The 27,237-nt window shown below is 48.6% G+C and overlaps 1 protein-coding gene across 3 annotated transcripts in view; it reads right to left on the bottom strand.

Moving 5' to 3' along the window:
• Positions 1-27,237, bottom strand: part of atp10a (ATPase phospholipid transporting 10A) — a 60,610-nt gene that overhangs the window by 21,390 nt on the left and 11,983 nt on the right. For all 3 annotated transcript variants that reach the window (XM_047813662.1, XM_027174102.2, XM_027174103.2), the window contains exons 3-10: positions 21,662-21,747; positions 19,964-20,070; positions 19,663-19,794; positions 19,046-19,176; positions 17,046-17,298; positions 15,522-15,742; positions 11,700-11,894; positions 1,795-2,338 (exon numbers count right to left, since the gene is read on the bottom strand). In XM_047813662.1, coding sequence (XP_047669618.1) covers positions 1,795-2,338; positions 11,700-11,894; positions 15,522-15,742; positions 17,046-17,298; positions 19,046-19,176; positions 19,663-19,794; positions 19,964-20,070; positions 21,662-21,747 — 1,669 coding nt within the window. The remainder of the gene's footprint in view (positions 1-1,794; positions 2,339-11,699; positions 11,895-15,521; positions 15,743-17,045; positions 17,299-19,045; positions 19,177-19,662; positions 19,795-19,963; positions 20,071-21,661; positions 21,748-27,237) is intronic.

A 27,237-nucleotide genomic window follows, 5' to 3' on the forward strand; every position in this document is an offset into this window, starting at 1 on the left:
GTGTGAGTGTTTCTGTGGTGTAGTGTGTGTGTGTGTGTGTGTGATGTTGTAGTCTGTGTGCGTGTGTGATGTAGTCTGAGTGTGTGATGTTGTAGTCTGAGTGTGTGTGTGTGTGTGATGTTGTAGTCTGAGTGTGTGTGTGTGGTGTTGTAGTCTGCGTGTGTGTGTGTGATGTTGTAGTCTGTGTGTGTGTGTGTGTGTGTGTGTGATGTTGTAGTCTGTGTGTGTGTGTGTGTGTGTGTGATGTTGTAGTCTGTGTGTGTGTGATGATGTAGTCTGTGTGTGTGTGTGTGTGATGTAGTCTGTGTGTGTGTGTGTGTGATGATGTAGTCTGTGTGTGTGTGTGTGTGTGATGATGTAGTCTGTGTGTGTGTGTGTGTGATGATGTAGTCTGTGTGTGTGTGTGTGTGATGATGTAGTCTGTGTGTGTGTGTGTGATGATGTAGTCTGTGTGTGTGTGTGTGTGATGATGTAGTCTGTGTGTGTGCGTGTGTGTGTGATGTTGTAGTCTGTGTGTGTGTGTGATGTTGTAGTCTGTGTGTGTGTGTGATGTTGTCTGTGTGAGTGTGTGTGTGATGTTGTCTGTGTGAGTGTGTGTGTGATGTTGTCTGTGTGAGTGTGTGTGTGATGTTGTCTGTGTGAGTGTGTGTGTGTGATGTTGTCTGTGTGAGTGTGTGTGTGTGATGTTGTCTGTGTGAGTGTGTGTGTGTGTGTGATGTTGTAGTCTGTGTGTGTGTGATGATGTAGTCTGTGTGTGTGTGTGTGTGTGATGATGTAGTCTGTGTGTGTGTGTGTGTGTGTGTGATGTTGTAGTCTGTGTGTGTGTGATGATGTAGTCTGTGTGTGTGTGTGTGTGTGTGTGATGATGTAGTCTGTGTGTGTGTGTGTGTGATGTAGTCTGTGTGTGTGTGTGTGTGTGTGTGATGATGTAGTCTGTGTGTGTGTGTGTGTGATGATGTAGTCTGTGTGTGTGTGTGTGTGATGATGTAGTCTGTGTGTGTGTGTGTGTGTGATGATGTAGTCTGTGTGTGTGTGTGTGTGTGTGATGATGTAGTCTGTGTGTGTGTGTGTGTGATGATGTAGTCTGTGTGTGTGTGTGTGTGATGATGTAGTCTGTGTGTGTGTGTGTGATGATGTAGTCTGTGTGTGTGTGTGTGTGTGATGATGTAGTCTGTGTGTGTGCGTGTGTGTGTGATGTTGTAGTCTGTGTGTGTGTGTGATGTTGTAGTCTGTGTGTGTGTGTGATGTTGTAGTCTGTGTGTGTGTGTGATGTTGTAGTCTGTGTGTGTGTGTGATGTTGTAGTCTGTGTGTGTGTGTGATGTTGTAGTCTGTGTGTGTGTGTGTGTGATGATGTAGTCTGTGTGTGTGTGTGTGATGATGTAGTCTGTGTGTGTGTGTGTGATGATGTAGTCTGTGTGCGTGTGTGTGTGATGTTGTAGTCTGTGTGTGTGTGTGATGTTGTAGTCTGTGTGTGTGTGTGTGATGATGTAGTCTGTGTGTGTGTGTGTGATGATGTAGTCTGTGTGTGTGTGTGTGTGTGTGTGTGATGATGTAGTCTGTGTGTGTGTGTGATGTTGTAGTCTGTGTGTGTGTGTGTGATGATGTAGTCTGTGTGTGTGTGTGATGATGTAGTCTGTGTGTGTGTGTGTGTGTGTGATGATGTAGTCTGTGTGCGTGTGTGTGTGATGTTGTAGTCTGTGTGTGTGTGTGATGTTGTAGTCTGTGTGTGTGTGTGTGATGATGTAGTCTGTGTGTGTGTTGATGTAGTCTGTGTGCGTGCGTGCCTCTCGTACCTGTTGCAGGGGGTCTGATGAGGTCCATGATGACGGAGTCGGCTCCTTTGGTGTAGACGGTGATCTGCTCGGTCAGTGGATGTCGCACCACCACAGACATGCGCTTACGGGTGGAGTCGAACCCCAGCGTGTGCAGCAGCTCGAAGCTTAGCTTCCCCACATGTGGCAGCTCCACAGTCACCTGATCCGCCAGTCGGCCCACCAGGGCACAGTTGTAGGCGCGGGCGGCGTACACCAGAGCCGCTTCATCCGGAGACTCCGCTTCATAACGTAGCTCGCCTTCATCACGAGCAGGAGCCCTGGAGTGTCCTTGAGGGACGGGGCTGAAGGCCTGCTGCAGACGCTCCTCGTCTAGCTTAGCCAGCGCGATCTCGGCTGACGGAGACGACAGAACGGTGGAGGTGGCGCGCTGAGACGACGAGCGGTTGGTGGCCAGACTGGACGAGCTGCTGTTGTTGGAGCCGGACGTCAGGCGACTTGGTGTGAAGCGCTTAATAAAGTCCTCAATGGTCTTTACTGGAGATTTCAGCTCAAAACGACGCACCTAAAAAAAAGAGAGAGAGTTCAGCGGGTTTTGTCAGAGTCCCATCATCAGGGCCCCATCATCAGGGCCCCATCATCAGGGCCCCATCATCAGAGTCCCATCATCAGGGCCCGATCATCAGGGTCCCATCATCAGGGCCCCATCATCAGGGCCCCATCATCAGGGCCCCATCATCAGGGCCCGATCTCACTGCAGACAGATTCACTTCAGATCTGATCTCATTAAAACTTTATATTCATGTCAAGTTTCACTGCCAATGTTTTTCATTTCTTTTCTAAAATATTAAATAATAATATAATATAATATATATCAATATAATATGAATTATTATTAATTAATGTTTTTTTTAAATAAAATGAAACAAATAACAAAATCAGAGTATTGATTATTTATTTATTTATTTATTTATTTATAAATACTTTAATATATATATATATACGGAATTATATTTCAATGAGATACACGTTCTGTCTCTAAAACAAGCCACAAAACAAGTCGTATGTGTGAGACGTGTGTGTCGTGTGTGTGTGTGTCACGCGTGTGTGTGAGACGTGTGTGTCACGTGTGTGTGTGTGAGACGTGTGTGTCACGTGTGTGTGTGAGACGTGTGTGTCACGTGTGTGTGTGTGAGACGTGTGTGTCACGTGTGTGTGTGTCACATGTGTGTGTGTCACGTGTGTGTGTGAGACGTGTGTGTCACGTGTGTGTGTGAAATGTGTGTGTCACGTGTGTGCGTGTGTGTCACGTGTGTGTGTGTGTCACGTGTGTGTGTGTGTCACGTGTGTGTGTGAGACGTGTGTGTCACGTGTGTGTGTGAGACGTGTGTGTCACGTGTGTGTGTGAGACGTGTGTGTCACGTGTGTGTGTGAGACGTGTGTGTCACGTGTGTGTGTGAGACGTGTGTGTCACGTGTGTGTGTGTGAGACGTGTGTGTCTCGTGTGTGTGTGTGTGAGACGTGTGTGTCTCGTGTGTGTGTGTGTGAGACGTGTGTGTCTCGTGTGTGTGTGTGTGAGACGTGTGTCACGTGTGTGTGAGACGTGTGTCACGTGTGTGTGTGACGTGTGTCACGTGTGTGTGACGTGTGTCACGTGTGTGTGACGTGTGTCACGTGTGTGTGTGACGTGTGTCACGTGTGTGTGTGACGTGTGTCACGTGTGTGTGTGACGTGTGTCACGTGTGTGTGTCAGTGAGACGCGTGTGTGTCATGTGTGTGTCACGTGTGTGTGAGAGACGTGTGTGTCACGTGTGTGTGTGTGAGAGACGTGTGTGTCACGTGTGTGTGAGAGACGTGTGTGTCACGTGTGTGTGTGAGAGACGTGTGCCACACGTGTGTCACGTGTGTGTGTGAGAGACGTGTGCCACACGTGTGTCACGTGTGTGTGTGAGACGTGTGTGTCACGTGTGTGTGTGTGAGACGTGTGTCACACGTGTGTGTGTGTGAGAGAGACGTGTGTCACGTGTGTGTGTGTGAGACGTGTGTCACGTGTGTGTGTGTGAGACGTGTGTCACGTGTGTGTGTGTGTGAGACGTGTGTCACGTGTGTGTGTGTGAGACGTGTGTCACGTGTGTGTGTGTGTGAGACGTGTGTCACGTGTGTGTGTGTGAGACGTGTGTCACGTGTGTGTGTGTGTGAGACGTGTGTCACGTGTGTGTGTGTGTGAGACGTGTGTCACGTGTGTGTGTGAGTGAGACGTGTGTCACGTGTGTGTGTGAGAGACGTGTGTCACGTGTGTGTGTGAGAGACGTGTGTCACGTGTGTGTGTGAGAGACGTGTGTCACGTGTGTGTGTGAGAGACGTGTGTCACGTGTGTGTGAGACGTGTGTAACGTGTGTGTGTGACGTGTCACGTGTGTGTGTGAAACTTGTGTGTCACGTGTGTGTGTGTGTGAAACTTGTGTGTCACGTGTGTGTGTGTGTGAGACGTGTGTGTCACGTGTGTGTGTGTGTGAGACGTGTGTGTCACGTGTGTGTGTGTGTGTGAGACGCGTGTGTCACGTGTGTGTGTGTGTGTGAGACGCGTGTGTCACGTGTGTGTGTGTGTGTGAGACGCGTGTGTCACGTGTGTGTGTGTGAGACGTGTGTGTCACGTGTGTGTGTGTGACGTGTGTGTCACGTGTGTGTGTGTGTGTGTGAGACGTGTGTGTCACGTGTGTGTGTGTGAGACGTGTGTGTCACGTGTGTGTGTGTGACGTGTGTGTCTCGTGTGTGTGTGTGTGAGACGTGTGTGTCTCGTGTGTGTGTGTGTGAGACGTGTGTGTCTCGTGTGTGTGTGTGTGAGACGTGTGTGTCTCGTGTGTGTGTGTGTGAGACGTGTGTCACGTGTGTGTGAGACGTGTGTCACGTGTGTGTGTGACGTGTGTCACGTGTGTGTGACGTGTGTCACGTGTGTGTGACGTGTGTCACGTGTGTGTGACGTGTGTCACGTGTGTGTGTGACGTGTGTCACGTGTGTGTGTGAAACTTGTGTGTCACGTGTGTGTGTGTGTGTGTGTGTGTGTGAGACGTGTGTGTCACGTGTGTGTGTGTGTGAGACGCGTGTGTCACGTGTGTGTGTGTGAGACGTGTGTGTCACGTGTGTGTGTGTGACGTGTGTGTCACGTGTGTGTGTGTGTGTGTGAGACGTGTGTGTCACGTGTGTGTGTGTGAGACGTGTGTCACACGTGTCACGTGTGTGTGTGAGACGCGTGTGTCACGTGTGTGTGTGTGAGACGTGTGTGTCACGTGTGTGTGTGTGACGTGCGTGTCACGTGTGTGTGTGTGTGTGTGAGACGTGTGTGTCACGTGTGTGTGTGTGAGACGTGTGTGTCACGTGTGTGTGTGTGACGTGTGTGTCTCGTGTGTGTGTGTGTGAGACGTGTGTGTCTCGTGTGTGTGTGTGTGAGACGTGTGTGTCTCGTGTGTGTGTGTGAGACGTGTGTCACGTGTGTGTGAGACGTGTGTCACGTGTGTGTGACGTGTGTCACGTGTGTGTGACGTGTGTCACGTGTGTGTGACGTGTGTCACGTGTGTGTGTGACGTGTGTCACGTGTGTGTGTGACGTGTGTCACGTGTGTGTGTGAAACTTGTGTGTCACGTGTGTGTGTGTGTGTGTGTGTGAGACGTGTGTGTCACGTGTGTGTGTGTGTGTGTGTGAGACGCGTGTGTCACGTGTGTGTGTGTGAGACGTGTGTGTCACGTGTGTGTGTGACGTGTGTGTCACGTGTGTGTGTGTGTGTGTGAGTCACGTGTGTGTCACGTGTGTGTGTGTGAGACGTGTGTCACGTGTGTGTGAGACGTGTGTGTGAGACGTGTGTGTGAGACGTGTGTGTGAGACGTGTGTGTGAGACGTGTGTGTCACGTGTGTGTGTGAGACGCGCGTGTGAGACGTGTGTGTGTGAGACGCGCGTGTGAGACGTGTGTGTGTGAGACGCGCGTGTGAGACGTGTGTGTGTGAGAGAGACGTGTGTCACGTGTGTGTGTGTGAGACGTGTGTCACGTGAGTGTGTGTGAGACGTGTGTGTCACGTGTGTGTGTGTGAGACGTGTGTGTCACGTGTGTGTGTGTGTGTGAGACGTGTGTGTCACGTGTGTGTGTGTGTGTGAGACGTGTGTGTCACGTGTGTGTGTGTGTGTGTCACGTGTGTGTGTGAGACGCGCGTGTGAGACGTGTGTGTGTGAGACGCGCGTGTGAGACGTGTGTGTGAGACGCGCGTGTGAGACGTGTGTGTGTGAGACGCGCGTGTGAGACGTGTGTGTGTGAGACGCGCGTGTGAGACGTGTGTGTGTGAGAGAGACGTGTGTCACGTGTGTGTGTGAGACGTGTGTCACGTGTGTGTGTGAAACTTGTGTGTCACGTGTGTGTGTGTGTGTGTGTGTGAGACGTGTGTGTCACGTGTGTGTGTGTGTGTGTGTGAGACGTGTGTGTCACGTGTGTGTGTGTGTGAGACGCGTGTGTCACGTGTGTGTGTGTGTGAGACGCGTGTGTCACGTGTGTGTGTGTGACGCGTGTGTCACGTGTGTGTGTGTGTGTGACGTGTGTGTCACGTGTGTGTGTGTGTGACGTGTGTGTCACGTGTGTGTGTGTGAGACGTGTGTCACGTGTGTGTGAGACGTGTGTGTCACGTGTGTGTGAGACGTGTGTGTCACGTGTGTGTGAGACGTGTGTGTCACGTGTGTGTGAGACGCGCGTGTGAGACGTGTGTGTGTGAGACGCGCGTGTGAGACGTGTGTGTGTGAGACGCGCGTGTGAGACGTGTGTGTGAGACGTGTGTGTGTGAGAGAGGCGTGTGAGACGTGTGTGTGTGAGAGAGGCGTGTGAGACGTGTGTGTGTGAGAGAGACGTGTGTCACGTGTGTGTGTGAGACGTGTGTCACGTGTGTGTGTGAGACGTGTGTCACGTGTGTGTGTGAGACGTGTGTGTCACGTGTGTGTGAGAGACGTGTGTGTCACGTGTGTGTGTGAGAGACGTGTGTCACGTGTGTGTGTGAGAGACGTGTGTGTCACGTGTGTGTGTGTGAGACGTGTGTGACGTGTGTGTGTGTGAGACGTGTGTGTGACGTGTGTGTGTGTGTGAGACGTGTGTGTGACGTGTGTGTGTGTGTGAGACGTGTGTGTCACGTGTGTGTGTGTGTGAGACGTGTGTGTCACGTGTGTGTGTGTGTGAGACGTGTGTGTCACGTGTGTGTGTGTGTGAGACGTGTGTGTCACGTGTGTGTGTGTGTGAGACGTGTGTGTCACGTGTGTGTGTGTGTGAGACGTGTGTGTGTGAGACGTGTGTGTCACGTGTGTGTGTGTGTGAGACGTGTGTGTGTGTGTGAGACGTGTGTCACGTGTGTGTGTGAGACGTGTGTGAGAGACGTGTGTGTCACGTGTGTGTGTGTGAAACTTGTGTGTCTCGTGTGTGTGTGAGAGACGTGTGTGTCACGTGTGTGTGTGTGTCACGTGTGTGTCACGTGTGTGTGTGTGTCACGTGTGTGTGTGTGTGAAACTTGTGTGTGACGTGTGTGTGTGTGAGACGTGTGTGTCACGTGTGTGTGTGCGAGACGTGTGTGTCACGTGTGTGTGTGCGAGACGTGTGTGTCACGTGTGTGTGTGCGAGACGTGTGTGTCACGTGTGTGTGTGCGAGACGTGTGTGTCACGTGTGTGTGTGCGAGACGTGTGTGTCACGTGTGTGTGTGTGAGACGTGTGTCACGTGTGTGTGTGAGACGTGTGTGAGAGACGTGTGTGTCACGTGTGTGTGTGTGAAACTTGTGTGTCTCGTGTGTGTGTGAGAGACGTGTGTGTCACGTGTGTGTGTGTGTCACGTGTGTGTCACGTGTGTGTGTGTGTCACGTGTGTGTGTGTGTGAAACTTGTGTGTGACGTGTGTGTGTGTGAGACGTGTGTGTCACGTGTGTGTGTGTGAGACGTGTGTGTCACGTGTGTGTGTGAGACGTGTGTGTCACGTGTGTGTGTGAGAGACGTGTGTGTCACGTGTGTGTGTGAGACGTGTGTGTCACGTGTGTGTGTGAGACGTGTGTGTCACGTGTGTGTGAGACGCGCGTGTGTGAGACGTGTGTGTCACGTGTGTGTGAGACGCGCGTGTGTGAGACGTGTGTGTCACGTGTGTGCGTGTGAGACGTGTGTGTCTCATGTGTGTGTGTGTGAGACGTGCGTGTCACGTGTGTGTGTGAGACGTGTGTGTCGCGTGTGTGAGCGAGACGTGTGTATCACATGTGTGTGTGAGACCTGTGTGTCACATGTGTGTGTGTGAGACGTGTGTGTCACATGTGTGAAAGACGCGTGTCATGCGTGTGTGAGAGACGCGTCACGTGTGTGTGTGAGACGTGTGTGTGTGAGACGTGTGTCGTGTGTGTGTGAGACGTGTGTGTGTGTGAGACGTGTGTGTGTGTGTGAGACGTGTGTGTGTGTGTGTGTGTGAGAGACGTGCGTGTCGTGTGTGTGTGTGTGTTGAGGGCCACACCCACAATCTTGGCAGTGATTAGCACCAGTTAAGGGAGGGGCTGCTGTGGGCTATCTGCACTTCACACACTCCCCTCACACACACACACACACACACACACACACACACACACACACACACACACACACACTCCCCTCACACACACACACACACTCCTACAGACAAAGTCCACATAAACATTTCCACATAAACCCAGTGTCCGATCTGAGCGGAGCGCTCGGACGTGACGGGTTAAACACGCCGGACTCGAGATCCACGTCTGCAGGAGAAATGTGCAGAAGACCTTCAGGAGACCAAGATCAAAGTGAGGGACGTGTCAGAGGAGACGTGGACACGAGACGTCTCAACTATTCACTTTATACACAGCATTAACATTCAAATAATGAGGAACAAGTTAACCTTCAACTTAAGTACGAGTCATGACCAGAAAAATATAAAGATCATAAACACACTATACCACACACACACACACACACACACTACAACACCACACACACACACACACACACACTACAACACCACACACACACACACACACACTACAACACCACACACACACACACACACACACTACAACACCACACACACACACACACACACACACACACACACACACTACAACAACACCACACACACACACACACACTACAACAACACCACACACACACACACACACACTACTACAACACCACACACACACACTACTACAACACCACACACACACACACACTACAACAACACCACACACACTACAACAACACCACACACACTACAACAACACCACACACACACACACACACACACACTACAACAACACCACACACACACACACACACACACACACTACAACAACACCACACACACTACAACAACACCACACACACACACACACACACTACAACAACACCACACACACACACACACACACACAACACCTACAACACCACACACCCCACACACACTACAACACACCCACCACACACACCACACACCACCACCCCACCCCACCCACACCACTCAACCACCCCACCACACCACTACACACACCACACACCCCCACACACACACACCCCACACACACACACCCACACGACACACCACACACACCACTACACCACACACACACACACACACCACACCCCACTACACCACACCACACCACACGACAACAACACCACCACCACAAACCACACCAACCCCACACACCACCACCACCACACCACACACCACCACCCACCCACCACGCACACACCCACACACACCACACCACACACCACACACACACGCAACCACACCACACCACCACACAACCACACCCACAAACACACCCACACCCCACCACACACACACCACCCCACCCACCCCGCCCACACACCACACCACACTCACCCACCACACACACGACACACCCACCCCACACGCTACCACACGACGCCACACCCACACTCCCCACACACCACACCCCACTACACACCCACATACCACCCGACCCACCACACACCACGCCACCACACCCACACCACCTCACACCACACACACACACATCACCCCACCACCACACACCCCACACCCACCACAGCCACCACAACACCACACCACCACCACCACAACGACACACCACCACACACCCCCTACACCACACACACCCCACCACCACAACCACACACCCCGCACCCCACACACTCACCCACCACCACAACACCACCCGCCCCACAGCACACCCACCACACACACACCTCCACCACACACCACAACACACACACTACAACACCCACACCCACACACCACACACGACACCACACACCACTCCCACCACCACACCACACACACACACACGACCACCCCACCACACACACACACCCACGACACCCACACACACCACACCCACCCCACACACCACCCACACCACACACCACACACACCACACACACCCCCCCACACGCACTACCCACCACACACACACACCCACACACCACACACCACACCACACACACACACACACACCTCACACACACTACACACCACACCTACACGCACACGCACACACGCAACACCACACACACCCACACCCTACACACACCCACACACACCCACCACACCACACCACTACCACACACATCAACACCCCGCCCCCACACACTACACACACACCACACCCACACACTACACACACACACCACACTACACACACACACACACCACACACACACCACACACACACAGCACACACACACACACACTCACACCACACACACCCACACCACACTACACACAATCACACACACAACACACCCACTACACACACACACACACCACACTACACCACACCCTACACACAACTAACACACACTCCACACACACACACACACTCACAACACGAACACACACACACACTCACAACACGCACACCCACACACACACACAACACCCCACACCACACACAACACACAAACACAGCACACTACCAACACCCCCACACACACGAACCCACACACCCCACCACACCACACACAAACACCACACGCACCACACACAACACCCACCCAAACACACCCCACACACAACACGACCCCAACCACACCACACCTACACACACACACACACAACACACACACTACACAACCACAACAGACACACCACGACACACAACACTACAACACCCACACAACACCACACACACACACTACAACACCCCCCCACACACACACTACAACACCCCCCCACACACACACACACACATTACGACACCACACACTACAACACCACACACACAAACATTTTTCCACACCACACACACACACACTAACACTACAGAAACACACACACTACAACACCATACACACACACACACACACACACACTCCAACACACGCACCCACACACACCAACACACGCACCCACACACACTCCAACACACACACACTCCAACACACACACACTCCAACACACACACACACACTCCAACACACACACACACTACAACAACAACACCTCACACACTACAACAACAACACCTCACACACACACTCCAACACACACACATGCACACTACAACAACAACACCTCACACACACACACACACCACGCACACAACAACACCACACACACATTTTTCAACACCACAAACACACACATTTTTCAACACCACACACACTACAACACTACAGAAACACACACACTACAACACTACAGAAACACACACACTACAACACTACAGAAACACACACACTACAACACTACAGAAACACACACACTACAACACTACAGAAACACACACACAACAACACCACAATGACACGGTGATACATTTCATTTCACATCATAAATCACGTCGATCAGCTCCACTGAGGCTCATACTGGTCACACAGGTCAGACTCCCACTGGGACCAGTCAGGGATCAGGGTGAACACACAGACTCACCTTCTGCCGCGGCTGATTGGGCGACGACACGACCACCGTGTTGCAGATGGTGAGAGCGATGAAGAAGTCGAAGACGTCACACAGATCAGGAGGAATCTGGCTGAGGAGCTGATTGTGGAAGCGCATGAACTCCATCTGACTGCCGCACTCGTTCACCTTCTCCATCAGCTGAGGGTCTGGAGTGATGTCTTTCTCCTACAGAGCCGTTACAGCGAGAACATTCCAACGTTCAGATCATGCTACACTTCCTGTGTCTGCTAACCAGCTAGTCATTTAAACACACTACATGTGAAGAAGATTTTTAGTGCAAAGGTCATTTGGTTAGCGATCGATGCTAAGTGCTAAATAATTATAGTATACATTTATTACTTTATGTTGATGTTCTCATTAAGTTTAGATATTTGTTTTCATCTGTGTGCAGCTAGCGAGCTAATCCCTTAGTCATAAGAGAATATTGTTCTCGTTGCTTAGCAACAGCATTCGACTCCCCCCCCCACAGTATTTTAGACTGGAAGCTGAATGCTAGCTTGCTAAAGTCCCAAACTTCACAATTACCTCTGACTTTCCTCAGAAATGTTGCTAAATTAAAGTCAATGACTCATAACACTTAGCATTGACTTTATTTATTAGAGATCTGCAGAAAGATAAACAAGTAAACTGTAAAGCAGAACTAACTTTATTTAGGTCTGCACAGACACATCAGTGTGTTAGTAAGTGTGTGTATTGTACGTTTGTATGCGGGGTTGTGAGTGTGTGATGTAGTGTGAGTGTGTGTATTGTAGTTTGTGTTGTACTTTTGTGTGTTGAAAGTATGTGTGTTGTAGTAGTGTGTGTATGTGATTTAGTGTTTGTGGTGTTGTATGGTGGGTGTGGTTTTGTAGTGTGTGTGTGGTGTTAAAAATGTGTGTGGTGTTGTAGTGTGTGTGGTGTTGTGTGATTGTGTGTGAGTGAGTTTCTGTAGCGTTGTAGTGTGTGGTGTAGTGTGTGTGTGTGTGTGTGTGATTCTGTAGTGTTGTAGTGTGTGTGTGATGTAGTCTGTGCATGTGTGGTGTGTGTGTGAGTTTCCGGTGTGTTTGGACAGGATGCTTGTGTGTGTAGTGTGTGTGTGTGTGTGTAGTGTGTGTGTACCATGGGCCTGCTGAAGGCGGTGTGTTTGGACAGGATGTTTATGTGTGTATAGTGTGTGTGTGTGTGTGTAGTGTGTGTGTGTACCATGGGGCTGCTGAAGGCGGTGTGTTTGGACAGGATGCTTGTGTGTGTATTGTGTGTGTGTGTGTGTGTGTGTGTGTGTAGTGTGTGTGTGTGTGTACCATGGGGCTGCTGAAGGCGGTGTGTTTGGACAGGATGCTTGTGTGTGTGTAGTGTGTGTGTGTAGTGTGTGTGTGTGTACCATGGGGCTGCTGAAGGCGGTGTGTTTGGACAGGATGATGCTTGTGTGTGTAGTGTGTGTGTGTGTAGTCTGTGTGTGTGTGTACCATGGGGCTGCTGAAGGCGGTGTGTTTGGACAGGATGATGCTTGTGTGTGTAGTGTGTGTGTGTGTGTGTGTGTGTGTGTGTGTGTGTGTGTGTGTGAGTGAGATTCTGTAGTGTTGTAGTGTGTGTGTGATGTAGTCTGTGCATGTGTGGTGTGTGTGTGAGTTTCCGGTGTGTTTGGACAGGATGCTTGTGTGTGTAGTGTGTGTGTGTGTGTAGTGTGTGTGTGTGTGTGTGTGTGTAGTCTGTGTGTGTGTGTGTACCATGGGGCTGCTGAAGGCGGTGTGTTTGGACAGGATGCTTGTGTGTGTAGTGTGTGTGTGTGTGTGTGTGTGTGTGTGTGTAGTCTGTGTGTGTGTACCATGGGGCTGCTGAAGGCGGTGTGTTTGGACAGGATGCTTGTGTGTGTAGTGTGTGTGTGTGTGTGTGTGTGTAGTGTGTGTGTGTGTGTGTATGATGGATCTGAAGACGGAGGTGTGTTTGGACAGGATGCTTGTGTGTGTAGTGTGTGTGTGTGTGTGTGTACCATGGGGCTGCTGAAGGCGGTGTGTTTGGACAGGATGCTTGTGTGTGTAGTGTGTGTGTGTGTGTGTGTATACCATGGGGCTGCTGAAGGCGGTGTGTTTGGACAGGATGCTTGTGTGTGTAGTGTGTGTGTGTGTGTGTGTGTACCATGGGGCTGCTGAAGGCGGTGTGTTTGGACAGGATGCTTGTGTGTGTAGTGTGTGTGTGTGTGTGTGTGTGTGTGTAGTGTGTGTGTACCATGGGGCTGCTGAAGGCGGTGTGTTTGGACAGGATGCTTGTGTGTGTATTGTGTGTGTGTGTGTGTGTGTGTGTGTGTAGTGTGTGTGTGTGTGTGTGTACCATGGGGCTGCTGAAGGCGGTGTGTTTGGACAGGATGCTTGTGTGTGTGTAGTGTGTGTGTACCATGGGGCTGCTGAAGGCGGTGTGTTTGGACAGGATGATGCTTGTGTGTGTAGTGTGTGTGTGTGTGTGTAGTCTGTGTGTGTGTGTACCATGGGGCTGCTGAAGGCGGTGTGTTTGGACAGGATGCTTGTGTGTGTGTAGTGTGTGTGTGTGTGTGTGTGTGTGTGAGTGAGAGAGATTCTGTAGTGTTGTAGTGTGTGTGTGATGTAGTCTGTGCATGTGTGGTGTGTGTGTGAGTTTCCGGTGTGTTTGGACAGGATGCTTGTGTGTGTAGTGTGTGTGTGTGTAGTGTGTGTGTGTGTGTGTGTGTAGTCTGTGTGTGTGTGTGTACCATGGGGCTGCTGAAGGTGGTGTGTTTGGACAGGATGCTTGTGTGTGTGTAGTGTGTGTAGTGTGTGTGTGTGTACCATGGGGCTGCTGAAGGCGGTGTGTTTGGACAGGATGCTTGTGTGTGTAGTGTGTGTGTGTGTGTGTGTGTGTGTGTGTGTGTACCATGGGGCTGCTGAAGGCGGTGTGTTTGGACAGGATGCTTGTGTGTGTAGTGTGTGTGTGTGTGTGTGTGTGTGTGTGTGTACCATGGGGCTGCTGAAGGCGGTGTGTTTGGACAGGATGCTTGTGTGTGTAGTGTGTGTGTGTGTGTGTGTGTGTGTGTGTGTACCATGGGGCTGCTGAAGGCGGTGTGTTTGGACAGGATGCTTGTGTGTGTAGTGTGTGTGTGTGTGTGTGTGTGTGTACCATGGGGCTGCTGAAGGCGGTGTGTTTGGACAGGATGCTTGTGTGTGTAGTGTGTGTGTGTGTGTGTGTGTGTGTGTGTGTGTATACCATGGGGCTGCTGAAGGCGGTGTGTTTGGACAGGATGCTTGTGTGTGTAGTGTGTGTGTGTGTGTGTGTGTGTGTGTATACCATGGGGCTGCTGAAGGCGGTGTGTTTGGACAGGATGCTTGTGTGTGTAGTGTGTGTGTGTGTGTGTGTGTGTACCATGGGGCTGCTGAAGGCGGTGTGTTTGGACAGGATGCTTGTGTGTGTAGTGTGTGTGGACAGGATGCTTGTGTGTGTAGTGTGTGTGTGTGTGTGTGTGTGTGTACCATGGGGCTGCTGAAGGCGGTGTGTTTGGACAGGATGCTTGTGTGTGTAGTGTGTGTGTGTGTGTGTGTGTGTGTGTGTACCATGGGGCTGCTGAAGGCGGTGTGTTTGGACAGGATGCTTGTGTGTGTAGTGTGTGTGTGTGTGTGTGTGTGTGTGTACCATGGGGGCTGCTGAAGGCGGTGCATGGTTGGACAGGATGCTTTCTTGTGTGTGTAGTGTGTGTGTGTGTGTGTGTGTGTGTGTGTGTGTACCATGGGGCTGCTGAAGGCGGTGTGTTTGGACAGGATGCTTGTGTGTGTAGTGTGTGTGTGTGTGTGTGTGTGTGTGTGTGTGTACCATGGGGCTGCTGAAGGCGGTGTGTTTGGACAGGATGCTGGCCCTCTTGGCCTCGGCTCTGCTCCCTGTGCGTCGGTGTGATTTGGTGCTCTGTGAGCGCAGGACGACTCGGCCGCTGTGTTGACTACACACACTGTCTCTCCTGGGTAAAGTTCCTCCGTGAGACACACACTCCTCCTCCTCAGAGTCCACGTCCTGGTACATCATCGCCAGCCTCCGCGCTGCAGCGGCACACAAACACTGACATGTTTATAAAGTAAAAACACTCCGGATTTGTTACGTCACACTGATATAAAGTTTCACACTCAGTGTAGACCAGAGATACACAACATGAGTGACTGATGACATTCAGTCTGTAACGTGTGTGTGTGTGTGTGTGTGTGTGTGTGTGTGTAGTGCGTGTGTGAGTGTGTGTGTGTAGTGTGTGTGTGTGTGTGTGTGAGTGTGTGTGTGTGTGTAGTGTGTGTGAGTGTGTGTCTGTGAGTGTGTGTCTAGTGTGTGTGTGAGTGTTTGTGTGTCTATGTGAGTGTGTGTGTGTGTGTGTGTAGTGTGTGTGTGAGTGTGTGTCTGTGAGTGTGTGTGTGTGAGTGTGTGAGTGTTTATATGTGTTAGTGTTTGTGAGTCTGTGTGTGTGTCTGTGTCTCTGTGTGTGTGTGTGTGCGTGTGTGTGTGTCTGTGTGTGTGTGCATGTGTATGTGTGTGTGTGTATGTGTGTGTGTCTCTCTCTCTCTGTGTGTGTGTGTCTCCGTGTATGTGTATGTGTGTGTGTATGTGTATGTGTGTCTCTCTCTGTCTGTGTGTGTGTATGTGTGTGTGTGTGCATGTCTCTCTCTCTCTGTCTGTGTGTGTATGTGTGTCTGTGTGTGTGTGTGTATGTGTATGTGTGTCTCTCTCTGTCTGTGTGTGTATGTGTATGTGTGTCTGTGTGTGTGTATGTGTGTGTGTGTGCATGTCTCTCTCTCTCGGTCTGTGTGTGTCTGTGTCTCTGTGTGTGTGTGTGTGTGTGTGTCTCCGTGTATGTGTGTGTGTGTGTGCATGTGTGTGTGTGTGCGTGTGTGTCTCTCTCTGTCTGTGTGTGTGTATGTGTGTCTGTGTGTGTGTGTGTGATGCAGATCCATGAACTCAACAAAAATTCCACATATCATGAATTTAAATTTGCACAGAATTTGAGAAATTAAGTTTCTAAACAATAAAAAACAAAAAAAATGTCATTTGTTCCGCTTTACTTTTGAACACCACAAAATAACTTCAGCATTGTTCCATTGGACCCACTGTTCAAAACTACACATGACCTTATAAGGAAAAGAGGGTGGAGCCTATCTGTCCTGTCTAGGGGCTACGGACATAGCGTGAATATTGTAGATAATTAAATAATTATTGAAATAATAATGATTTATATTTTAAAAAAAGATTAGTTTTAATGAATCGATTATAAATAAATAAATAAATAAATGTGATTAGTTTCAGTGTGATTTGAAACTGCTGACTGATTTGAGTGGTTAACGTTAGCGAGCTCATGCTAACCGTTAGCGTCATGCGAGTACTCGACTCCAGCCACGGTGCAGCGACGGAACACCATCTTGTTCTCGGTGAGCGTTCCCGTCTTATCAGAGAAGATGTACTGCATCTGGCCGAGATCCTCTGTGATGTTGAGAGCTCGACACTGCAGGTGAGAGTCCGTCTCCTCGTCATACAGCTCCACGTCCTGGTGGATGAAGTAAACCTGGCAGATCTTCACAATCTCGATGGAGACGAAGAGTGAGATGGGGATCAGCACCTGGGCATCAGGAGGAACATCAGGGGTTAACACCAACAGGAGTGATGGAGATGATGACACACCTCCACTCCTACACACACACACACCTCCACTCCTACACACACACACACACACACCTCCACTCCTACACACACACACACACACACACCTCCACTCCTACACACACACACACACACCTCCACTCCTACACACACACACACACACACACCTCCACTCCTACACACACACACCTCCACTCCTACACACACACACACACACACACACCTCCACTCCTACACACACACACACCTCCACTCCTACACACACACACACACACACACACCTCCACTCCTACACACACACACACACCTCCACTCCTACACACACACACCCACTCCTACACACACACCCCCTCCTACACACACACACACCCCCTCCTACACACACACACACACACCCAAATCCACACACACACACACACCCCAACTCCACACACACACACACACCCCAACTCCACACACACACACACACACCCCAACTCCACACACACACACACACCCCAACTCCACACACACACACCCACCCCAACTCCACACACACACACACACCGCCACGCCGACACACACACACAACCCCCACGCACACCACACACACACACCACACACACACCACACACACACCCCACCCACACACCGCACACACCAACACAATACACACACACACACACACCCACTCCACACACACACACACACCCACCCACTCCACACACACACTCACACCTCCACACACACACACACACACACACACCACCACTCCTACACACACACACACACACACACACACCACACACACACCCACACCACACACACCTCACACCACACAACACACACACACACCTCCACTCCTACACAGACACACACACACACACACACCTCCACTCCTACACAGACACACACACACACACACACACCTCCACTCCTACACACACACACACCACGCCACCCTAACACACACACCCCACCCTCACACACACACCCCACCCACACACACACACCCGCCCCCCCCCACAACCACCACCACACAACACCCGCCACTCCTACACACACACACACCTCCACTCCTACACACACACACACACACACACCACCACTCCAACACAGACACACACACACACACACCCCGCCACACCTACACAGACACACACACACACACACGCTCACGCCACACACACACACCTCCACTCCTACACACACACACACACCTCCACTCCTACACACACACACACACCTCCACACACACACCTCCACTCCTACACACACACACACACACACCTCCACTCCTACACACACACACACACACACACACCTCCACTCCTACACACCTCCACACACACACCTCCACTCCTACACACCTCCACACACACACCTCCACTCCTACACACACACACACACACACACACACACACACACACCTCCACTCCTACACAAGCTTCACTTTAATAATAAAGTTTATACAAATTGTGAATTTTCTTCATTAAAATAAATTGCCATTACATTTTCAGCACTGAACTTCTAGAACAATATAAAATATAAAAACAACTGAATAATTAAACTGATTATTAAACATATATTTAATAAATAAATGTAAAATAGATTTATTATAATATTGTGTAGAATAAAGGAATAAAACATCTAAACTACAAAGGAGAATCTGTTCAGTTTGGTGCTTCAGTGATGTTCAGCTCGTCTCAGCTGCAGCTGCTTCTCACCTGGAACACGATGATCATGGTGAGGAACAGATACACAGCCGAGACCACAGGAGACAGATCAGTTCCCTCAGGACTCAGAACATCAAACACCGGCCTCTTATCACCGTACTGAAACATCCACAAACCGTGACCTACACACACACACACACACAGAAAACACACACACACACAGAAAACACACACACACACACAGAAAACACACACACACACACAGAAAACACACACACACACACACAGTCACACACACACACACACACACACACACAGTCTCACACACAGTCACACACACACACAGAAAACACACACACACACACAGAAAACACACACACACACACAGAAAACACACACACACACACAGTCACACACACACACACACACAGTCACACAGTCACACACACACACACACACAGAAAACACACACACACAGAAAACACACACACACAGAAAACACACACACACAGAAAACACACACACACACACACAGCACAAACAAAACAACAACAACACAGAAGATGCTGGTTAGTGATGTGGTTGTGTATGTGTTCTGTAGAGAGATGTGTGTGTGTGTGTGTGTGTGTGTGTGTGTGTGTGTGTGTGTGTGTATAAACTCTACGTACCGATGGCAGAGAACAGACACATGACCAGCAGGATGATGACACACCAGAAGACGTCGACGTTCATCCTCCGCTCCAGTTTACTGCGTTTGTATCGCGGCCCGTTGTTGTTTAACATGGCTTTAGTTTCATGACCTGAACAGAACAAAGTGTCATTAAGTGACAACGACACTGACTGACCGACGCTGGGATGAGGTGACGGTGACAGGTCTCCGACCGGGAAAACAGTGTTGTGGAAATGTGGGTGGAGCTCTGAACAGGAGTGGATTAGAGTGGGCGGGGCTTCAACTAGGTGACTTGTTACCTGCATAGATGACGATGCCCACAGCTTCCTCTGTGTTACGAATGGTGCAGCCTCTGAGCAGCAGGTTGTCTTTGTAGAGACCATCTCTCCTTCCATTACGATGGAGTCTGTCTCACACACACACACACACACACACACACACACACACACACACACACACACACACACCTGTTATTTCATAAAACACAGTGCAGATTAATAACAGTGCCTCAGGCTGTGGACAGATCAGAGCAGTGGCTTCACCCCATCACACATGCAGCATCAGCATGAAGAGGAGCAGGAGGAACAGCTCGTCCAACAGAACCACACACACACACACACACACACACAAACAAACAAACACACACACACACACAGCCCTGGGCCTTTCATCCTCCTCATTGGCAGATGTTCTCTGGGGTAACAGAGCGTTGGTTGCACACCAGCAGCATCTGTTCTCCATCACACTGAGATATAAATGTCATAATAATTCTCCACCCTGTCAGCTGACTCACTGCCCTGCTACCATCAGCACAAAGTCTTCATCTGCTGCTCTTCTACACCTTTAAAACACACACACCTTCACACACACACACACCTTCACACACACACGCACCTTCACACACACACGCACCTTCACACACACACGCACACACACAAAAAGCAAAGGTACCATGCGGTACTTGCTGTAATTAAAGGTAACCTCAGGTTAAACCTCCCTAAGGTGGAACACACTGTTATCAGTCCAGAGACGAGACGAAATAAACCTCACTCCTTTATTTCACCATCAAAATGAAACCGACTCCTACTTTAGTTGGGCGGAGCTACAGATAAAATAGATCACTGATTGGATTTGTCCGAGTCTTCAGTAATGTGTGAACTCGTGTAGGTTTTCTCTTTGTTTTTTTCTGCAGGAATCCTTTAAAAAAGGAGCTCTGCTCTCTGATTGGCTGAGATGTGGTTTGGTTAGATTGGGTGGATCTCTGCTCTCTGATTGGCTGAGATGTGGTTTGGTTTGATTGGGTGGATCTCTGCTCTCTGATTGGCTGAGATGTGGTTTGGTTTGATTGGGCGGATCTCTGCTCTCTGATTGGCTGGAGCTCTGCTCTCTGATTGGCTGAGATGTGGTTTGGTTAGATTGGGTGGATCTCTGCTCTCTGATTGGCTGAGATGTGGTTTGGTTTGATTGGGCGGATCTCTGCCCTCTGATTGGCTGGAGCTCTGCTCTCTGATTGGCTGAGATGTGGTTTGGTTAGATTGGGCGGATCTCTGCTCTCTGATTTGCTGGAGCTCTGCTCTCTGATTGGGTGAGATGTGGTTTAGTTAGATTGGGCGGATTTCTGCTCTCTGATTGGCTGGAGCTCTGCTCTCTGATTGGGTGAGATGTGGTTGGTTAGAGTGGGCAGATCTCTGCTCTCTGATTGGCTGAGATGTGGTTTGGTTAGAGTGGGCGGATCTCTGCTCTCTGATTGGCTGAGATGTGGTTGGTTAGAGTGGGCGGATCTCTGCTCTCTGATTGGCTGAGATGTGGTTGGTTAGAGTGGGCGGAGCTCTGCTCTCTGATTGGCTGAGATGTGGTTGGTTAGAGTGGGCGGAGCTCTGTGAGATGTTATTAAACTCAGGAAGGTTACAGACAGACACTCACACACACTCAGAGCTAAATAATCAGTTACTGAACAAACTTCCGGGTTACGGTGTGTTTAAGCATTCTGTACTTACATGTAACCACGGAAACGGTTCAGGTCGTTGTTTGGCTTCTCGCACTCGATAACACTGTTGTACTTCATGGGGTCGAACTCAGTGTCCTGAAAAAGAAAAAACCTTCATTCAGACACTCAGACCTGCTGGAAATCACACTGGGACAGAAGATGTAACAAGTCACATCATGTCTTTATCACACTCGTCTACAGAAGATGTAACAAGTCACATCATGTCTTTATCACACTCGTCTACAGAAGATGTAACAAGTCACATCATGTCTTTATCACACTCGTCTACAGAAGATGTAACAAATCACATCATGTCTTTATCACACTCGTCTACAGAAGATGTAACAAATCACATCATGTCTTTATCACACTCGTCTACAGAAGATGTAACAAATCACATCATGTCTTTATCACACTCGTCTACCGAATCCCCCACGATTACAGCGTAGAAACGCAGGCAGACGATTCGCCGTGTGTCGTCTTCTACAAAGAGGAGCTGCGTTTAGATGATTATTAAAGTCTAACGTGAGAAACTCCAGATCAGGGCTTATTTTGGAGAACAGCAAAATAGTCAGTCATTCTGATTAGGAATAAAGTATCACAAGTATATGTAATAAAATTGGATTAGCTAGTTAAATAATAACTGATTAATACTTAATTTTTAAAACACACACACACACACACACACACACACACACACACACACACACACACAGAACACAGAACACACACAGAACACACACACACACAGAACACACACACACACAGAACACACACACACAGAACACACACACACAGAACACAGAACACACACACACAGAACACACACACACAGAACACACACACACAGAACACACAGAACACAGAACACACACACACAGAACACAGAACACACACAGAACACAGAACACACACACACAGAACACACACACACACACACAGAACACACACACAGAACACACACACACAGAACACACACACACACAAACAGAACACACACACAAACAGAACACACACACAAACAGAACACACACACAAACAGAACACACACACACACACACACACACACACACACAGAACATACACACACACAGAACACACACAGAACACACACACACAGAACACAGAAAACACACACACACACACACAACACAACACATCACACCCGCACCCACACCCCACTCACGCCCCACCCCTCGCGCCCCATACACCCCACCCACACCCGTCACACCACAGCTCCGCACACACCCTCCCCACTGCGCGCACCTCCACGTCCCACACTCACCTCCCACCGACCCTCGCCTCTCACACCCCCCTCCCCCACTCCCCCCCACTCACCCCCCACACACACCCCTCACCACACGCCCCCTCACCGCCCACTCTCACTCACCCTCGCGCCCCCCCACCCTCGCTCCCCCCCCACGCCCCCCGCCCGCCCTCGCTCCGCACCCAACAGAACACTACACACACACAACAAACACACACACACACACACACCACAGAACACACACACACACAACGACAACAGAACACAAACACACACACACACAACAGACACAACAACACACACACACACCAGAACACACCCCACACACACACACCACCAGCACACACACACACAACACATAACAAGAAACACACACACCAGACCACCACACAACACATACACACAAAACACACAACAACAGAAACACCACACACACCATAAAACACACACACATACACATAACACACAGAAAACACACACACATAACCATAAAACCACCCACACACACAAACACATAAACACCCACACACCAACACATAACACAAGAAACACACACATAACCACACACAACACATAACACATAAAACACACACACACACCCACAACACTAAAACACACACCACACATAACACACATAACACCAGAAACACACAACAGACAACACAGAACACATCAAGAAAACACCACACACTAAAACCACACACACACACACACCAGAAAACACCACACACACACAAGACACACACAGAGGACACACACAACACAGGACACCAGAAAACAAACACAAACACTAAAACACAGAAACAACCACAAACACAACACAGAACAGCAGAAAACACACACACAACACATAACACAGAAACAGCAACACTAAACAACACAACACACACACACACACACACACACACACACACACAACAGAACACACACACACACACAACAGAACACACACACACACACACACAACAGAACACACACACACACACACAACAGAACACACACACACACAACAGAACACACACACACACAACAGAACACACACACACACACAACAGAACACACACACACACACAACAGAACACACACACACACAACAGAACACACACACACAACAGAACACACACACACACACACAACAGAACACACACACACACACACACACACAACAGAACACACACACACACACACAACAGAACACACACACACACACACACACACACACAACAGAACACACACACACACACACACACAACAGAACACACACGCGCACAACACAGAACAGAAAACACACCCACAGAACACAGAAAACACCCCCACACACACACAGAACACCCCCACACACACACAGAACACCCACACACACAGACACAGAACACACACACACACAGACACAGAACACACACACACAGAACACAGAAAACACACACACACACACACACACACCACAGAAAACACACACAGAACACAGAACACACACACCACAGAAAACACACACACCACAGAAAACACACACAGAACACAGAACACACACACACAGAACACGGAAAACTCACACACACACAGAAAACACACACACACACAGAACACAGAAAAATACAAAATAAATAAATAAATAAATAAATCTTGAAATCTTGAACCTCAATAATAAAATTCCATAACAATGCAGTTCCCCGTGTGATCCAGTCCTCACTGCTGGCTTAATACCATTAACGTCACCTAGCTTCGCTAGCCGGGTGGGTAACTAGCTGCAAGTAAACTAGCTCACGGGTTCCTGTGTGCAAACGAGACTCCTGATTCTTTATAACATCTGAAGTTTCTCCGATTTCTGGTCTTTTGTACATCAGAGGTCATTGTTCTGAAGTAGTCGTGACATCACAAACTGAGCTCATCCGTAGCTCCGCCCATGAAACGGTTCAATTCAGACGAACTGAAACGTTTTACTCGTTCGAAAGACAAAAACAAAAACACCGCACTAAAATCCACAGTGCAGATGAAACGTCATGTATCCGTATGTTTAATAATTGTTCTAATAAATGAACAAATATAATTATACCGTGTTGCTTGTGAAACCTCTATAAACATCTATATTTCTGCATACATTTGACTCAAACATCAGATTTACTCTCAAGTCCCAAAAGCAAACAAAGTGAACACAATCAAACAGATCAGACAAATATATTATACTCCGTTAATTTATTTTATTCAGGAAAATGTTATAGATCTGTGAGAGGCAAAAGTATGTGAAACTGGATTAGTATTTAATTTCAAGGTCAAACTAGATTTGTAAAGTTCGTCGCGACAAACTCAGATGTCGGCTTTGACGAAGCGAGTATTCGCAAAGGCCGGTGCTTTTAGGAGACGAGTGGACATAAGGGTCAGTGTGACTTTTGGAAGCAAGTAGACAAAGCTAGGGTGCCAAAACATTTGGAGGTAAGTGGAGACGAGCATGTGACGTCATCCGAATACTCTTGAGGAAGTTTTCCTCGTTGTTCCGAGTGTTTTGATACGTCACATGTCCATGTTGTAAAAAGTTTTTGGATTTTGCATATTTTGTGGGCGGGGCTGCGGGACAACCGGAAGGCCAGTCGGTACACCAAGTCTCAGCGTCTCACCCTAAAGGAGCCGGTCGAGTTTGGTGTAGAGAGTTCAAGATCTTGCCGAGTTCTACAGGTACTTACAGTTTATTGCTGTACAAAGAGTCACAACAGATTAGGGATGTACCGATCTGATTTTTTGGATCGGTATCGACGCCGATTCAAGCATTTTGAGTGGATCGGGTATCGGTGGTGCGTGACCGATCCAAATCCGATACCCGTGTCCATGGGCGTCGGAACCATTATATGTGGGTGGGACAGGACCCGCCCACTTTTTTAAGACCAATAATATTGGACCCACCCACTTTTACCGTCTTTATTCAGCGCATATGTCTTTTTTTATTCCGCCAGTCGAATCCGTTCCGCTTGAGGAATGCCCTAATAAATTAAACTCCATTCCATGTTTTACCTACAGCATTGAACCATTATGTGTGTGTGTGTGACAGGACACGCCCACTTTTTATTTACGGCCGACGCCCGTGGTGGTTGATTAACGAACAGCAAACATCACAGATTATCACTTAAACTTATAAGAAAAATACACTTATATATTAAATGACATGAATGTAAATAAATCTAATACATTTTATAGTAAATATGTCACAACCGCCTGCGACAGACAGACAAGTTTATCAGGCGTCCTTTCTGTTTACCTCAGTGTGTTAAACATGTCGCTCATTTGGGTGTGAGGTTTACTGTTTAATACACTTTACATCCTGTTTAAAGAGTTCTAATATAATATTCACTTTAAAATATTGTCTTTTCTTCAGAAAATAATATAATGTAATAATTACAGTATATATGGTTTAGATTGTTATACCACTAACTGTTAAATGTTCTGTTTGTTACTGCATTAATACTTTATTAAGGTTTCTTGTGTTGTCAGTTTTCATCCAGTAATAAGGACATTTTTGTATTTCTTTACCAGAAACAAATAAATCTTAATAACTAAACGAGTTGTTTACATTCTTTAGTTTTAAAGGTAGAAAAGAACACAGGTATCGGATCGGGATCGGCCGATAACGGTAAACTCTGGTATCGGGATCGGATCGGAAGAGAAAGGGTGGTATCGGTGCATCCCTACAACAGATACTGAAGTAAAGGTTCACATATTTCTGCCAGTCAGAGATCTGTAACGTCGGATCATTTTTCTCGTTAATTAAATAAAGTCTCATTTTTTTTGCTCGTTTGTTTGATTTTGTTTTAATTTGTTTTCTTTTAGGACTTGATTTGGGTCACATTTATACAGAAATATAGGAATCTCTAAAGTGTTAATAACTTTCAAGCCACACCGTTTGTACACATGTGTACAGTCTAAAGAACTATTTCCTTAAAATGACTTTTAATATTATTAAACATTTCATTACGTTATATTTATTTTTATCCTTAAAATGTATTTGTAACATTATTAACTTGTAAGTTTTCCTTTTCCTAGCTGTTTGTATTGCGTCCGGCGTCTCCGAGTTCTGCTGGAGCGGAAGGTTTGGAAGTAAAAGGTTTTATTTTTGTCACTTCGGTGGTCATTTGTTGTCTGTGTAACTTTGCCAGCTGGGTTTTAAAGTGAAAAAATCTTGACCACTGTGTGTGTGTGTGTGTGTGTGTGTGTGTGTGTGTGTGTGTGTGTGTGTGTGTGTGTGTGTGTGTGTGTGTAATTAAGATAAAGTCACAGATGAGTGGCAGCAGTTTTGTGTTTAACAGAGTAAATATGAAGCAGCTGAATCCACT

The sequence above is a fragment of the Tachysurus fulvidraco genome, chromosome 5 (genome assembly GCF_022655615.1).
Source record: "Tachysurus fulvidraco isolate hzauxx_2018 chromosome 5, HZAU_PFXX_2.0, whole genome shotgun sequence".
Lineage (NCBI taxonomy): Eukaryota > Metazoa > Chordata > Actinopteri > Siluriformes > Bagridae > Tachysurus > Tachysurus fulvidraco.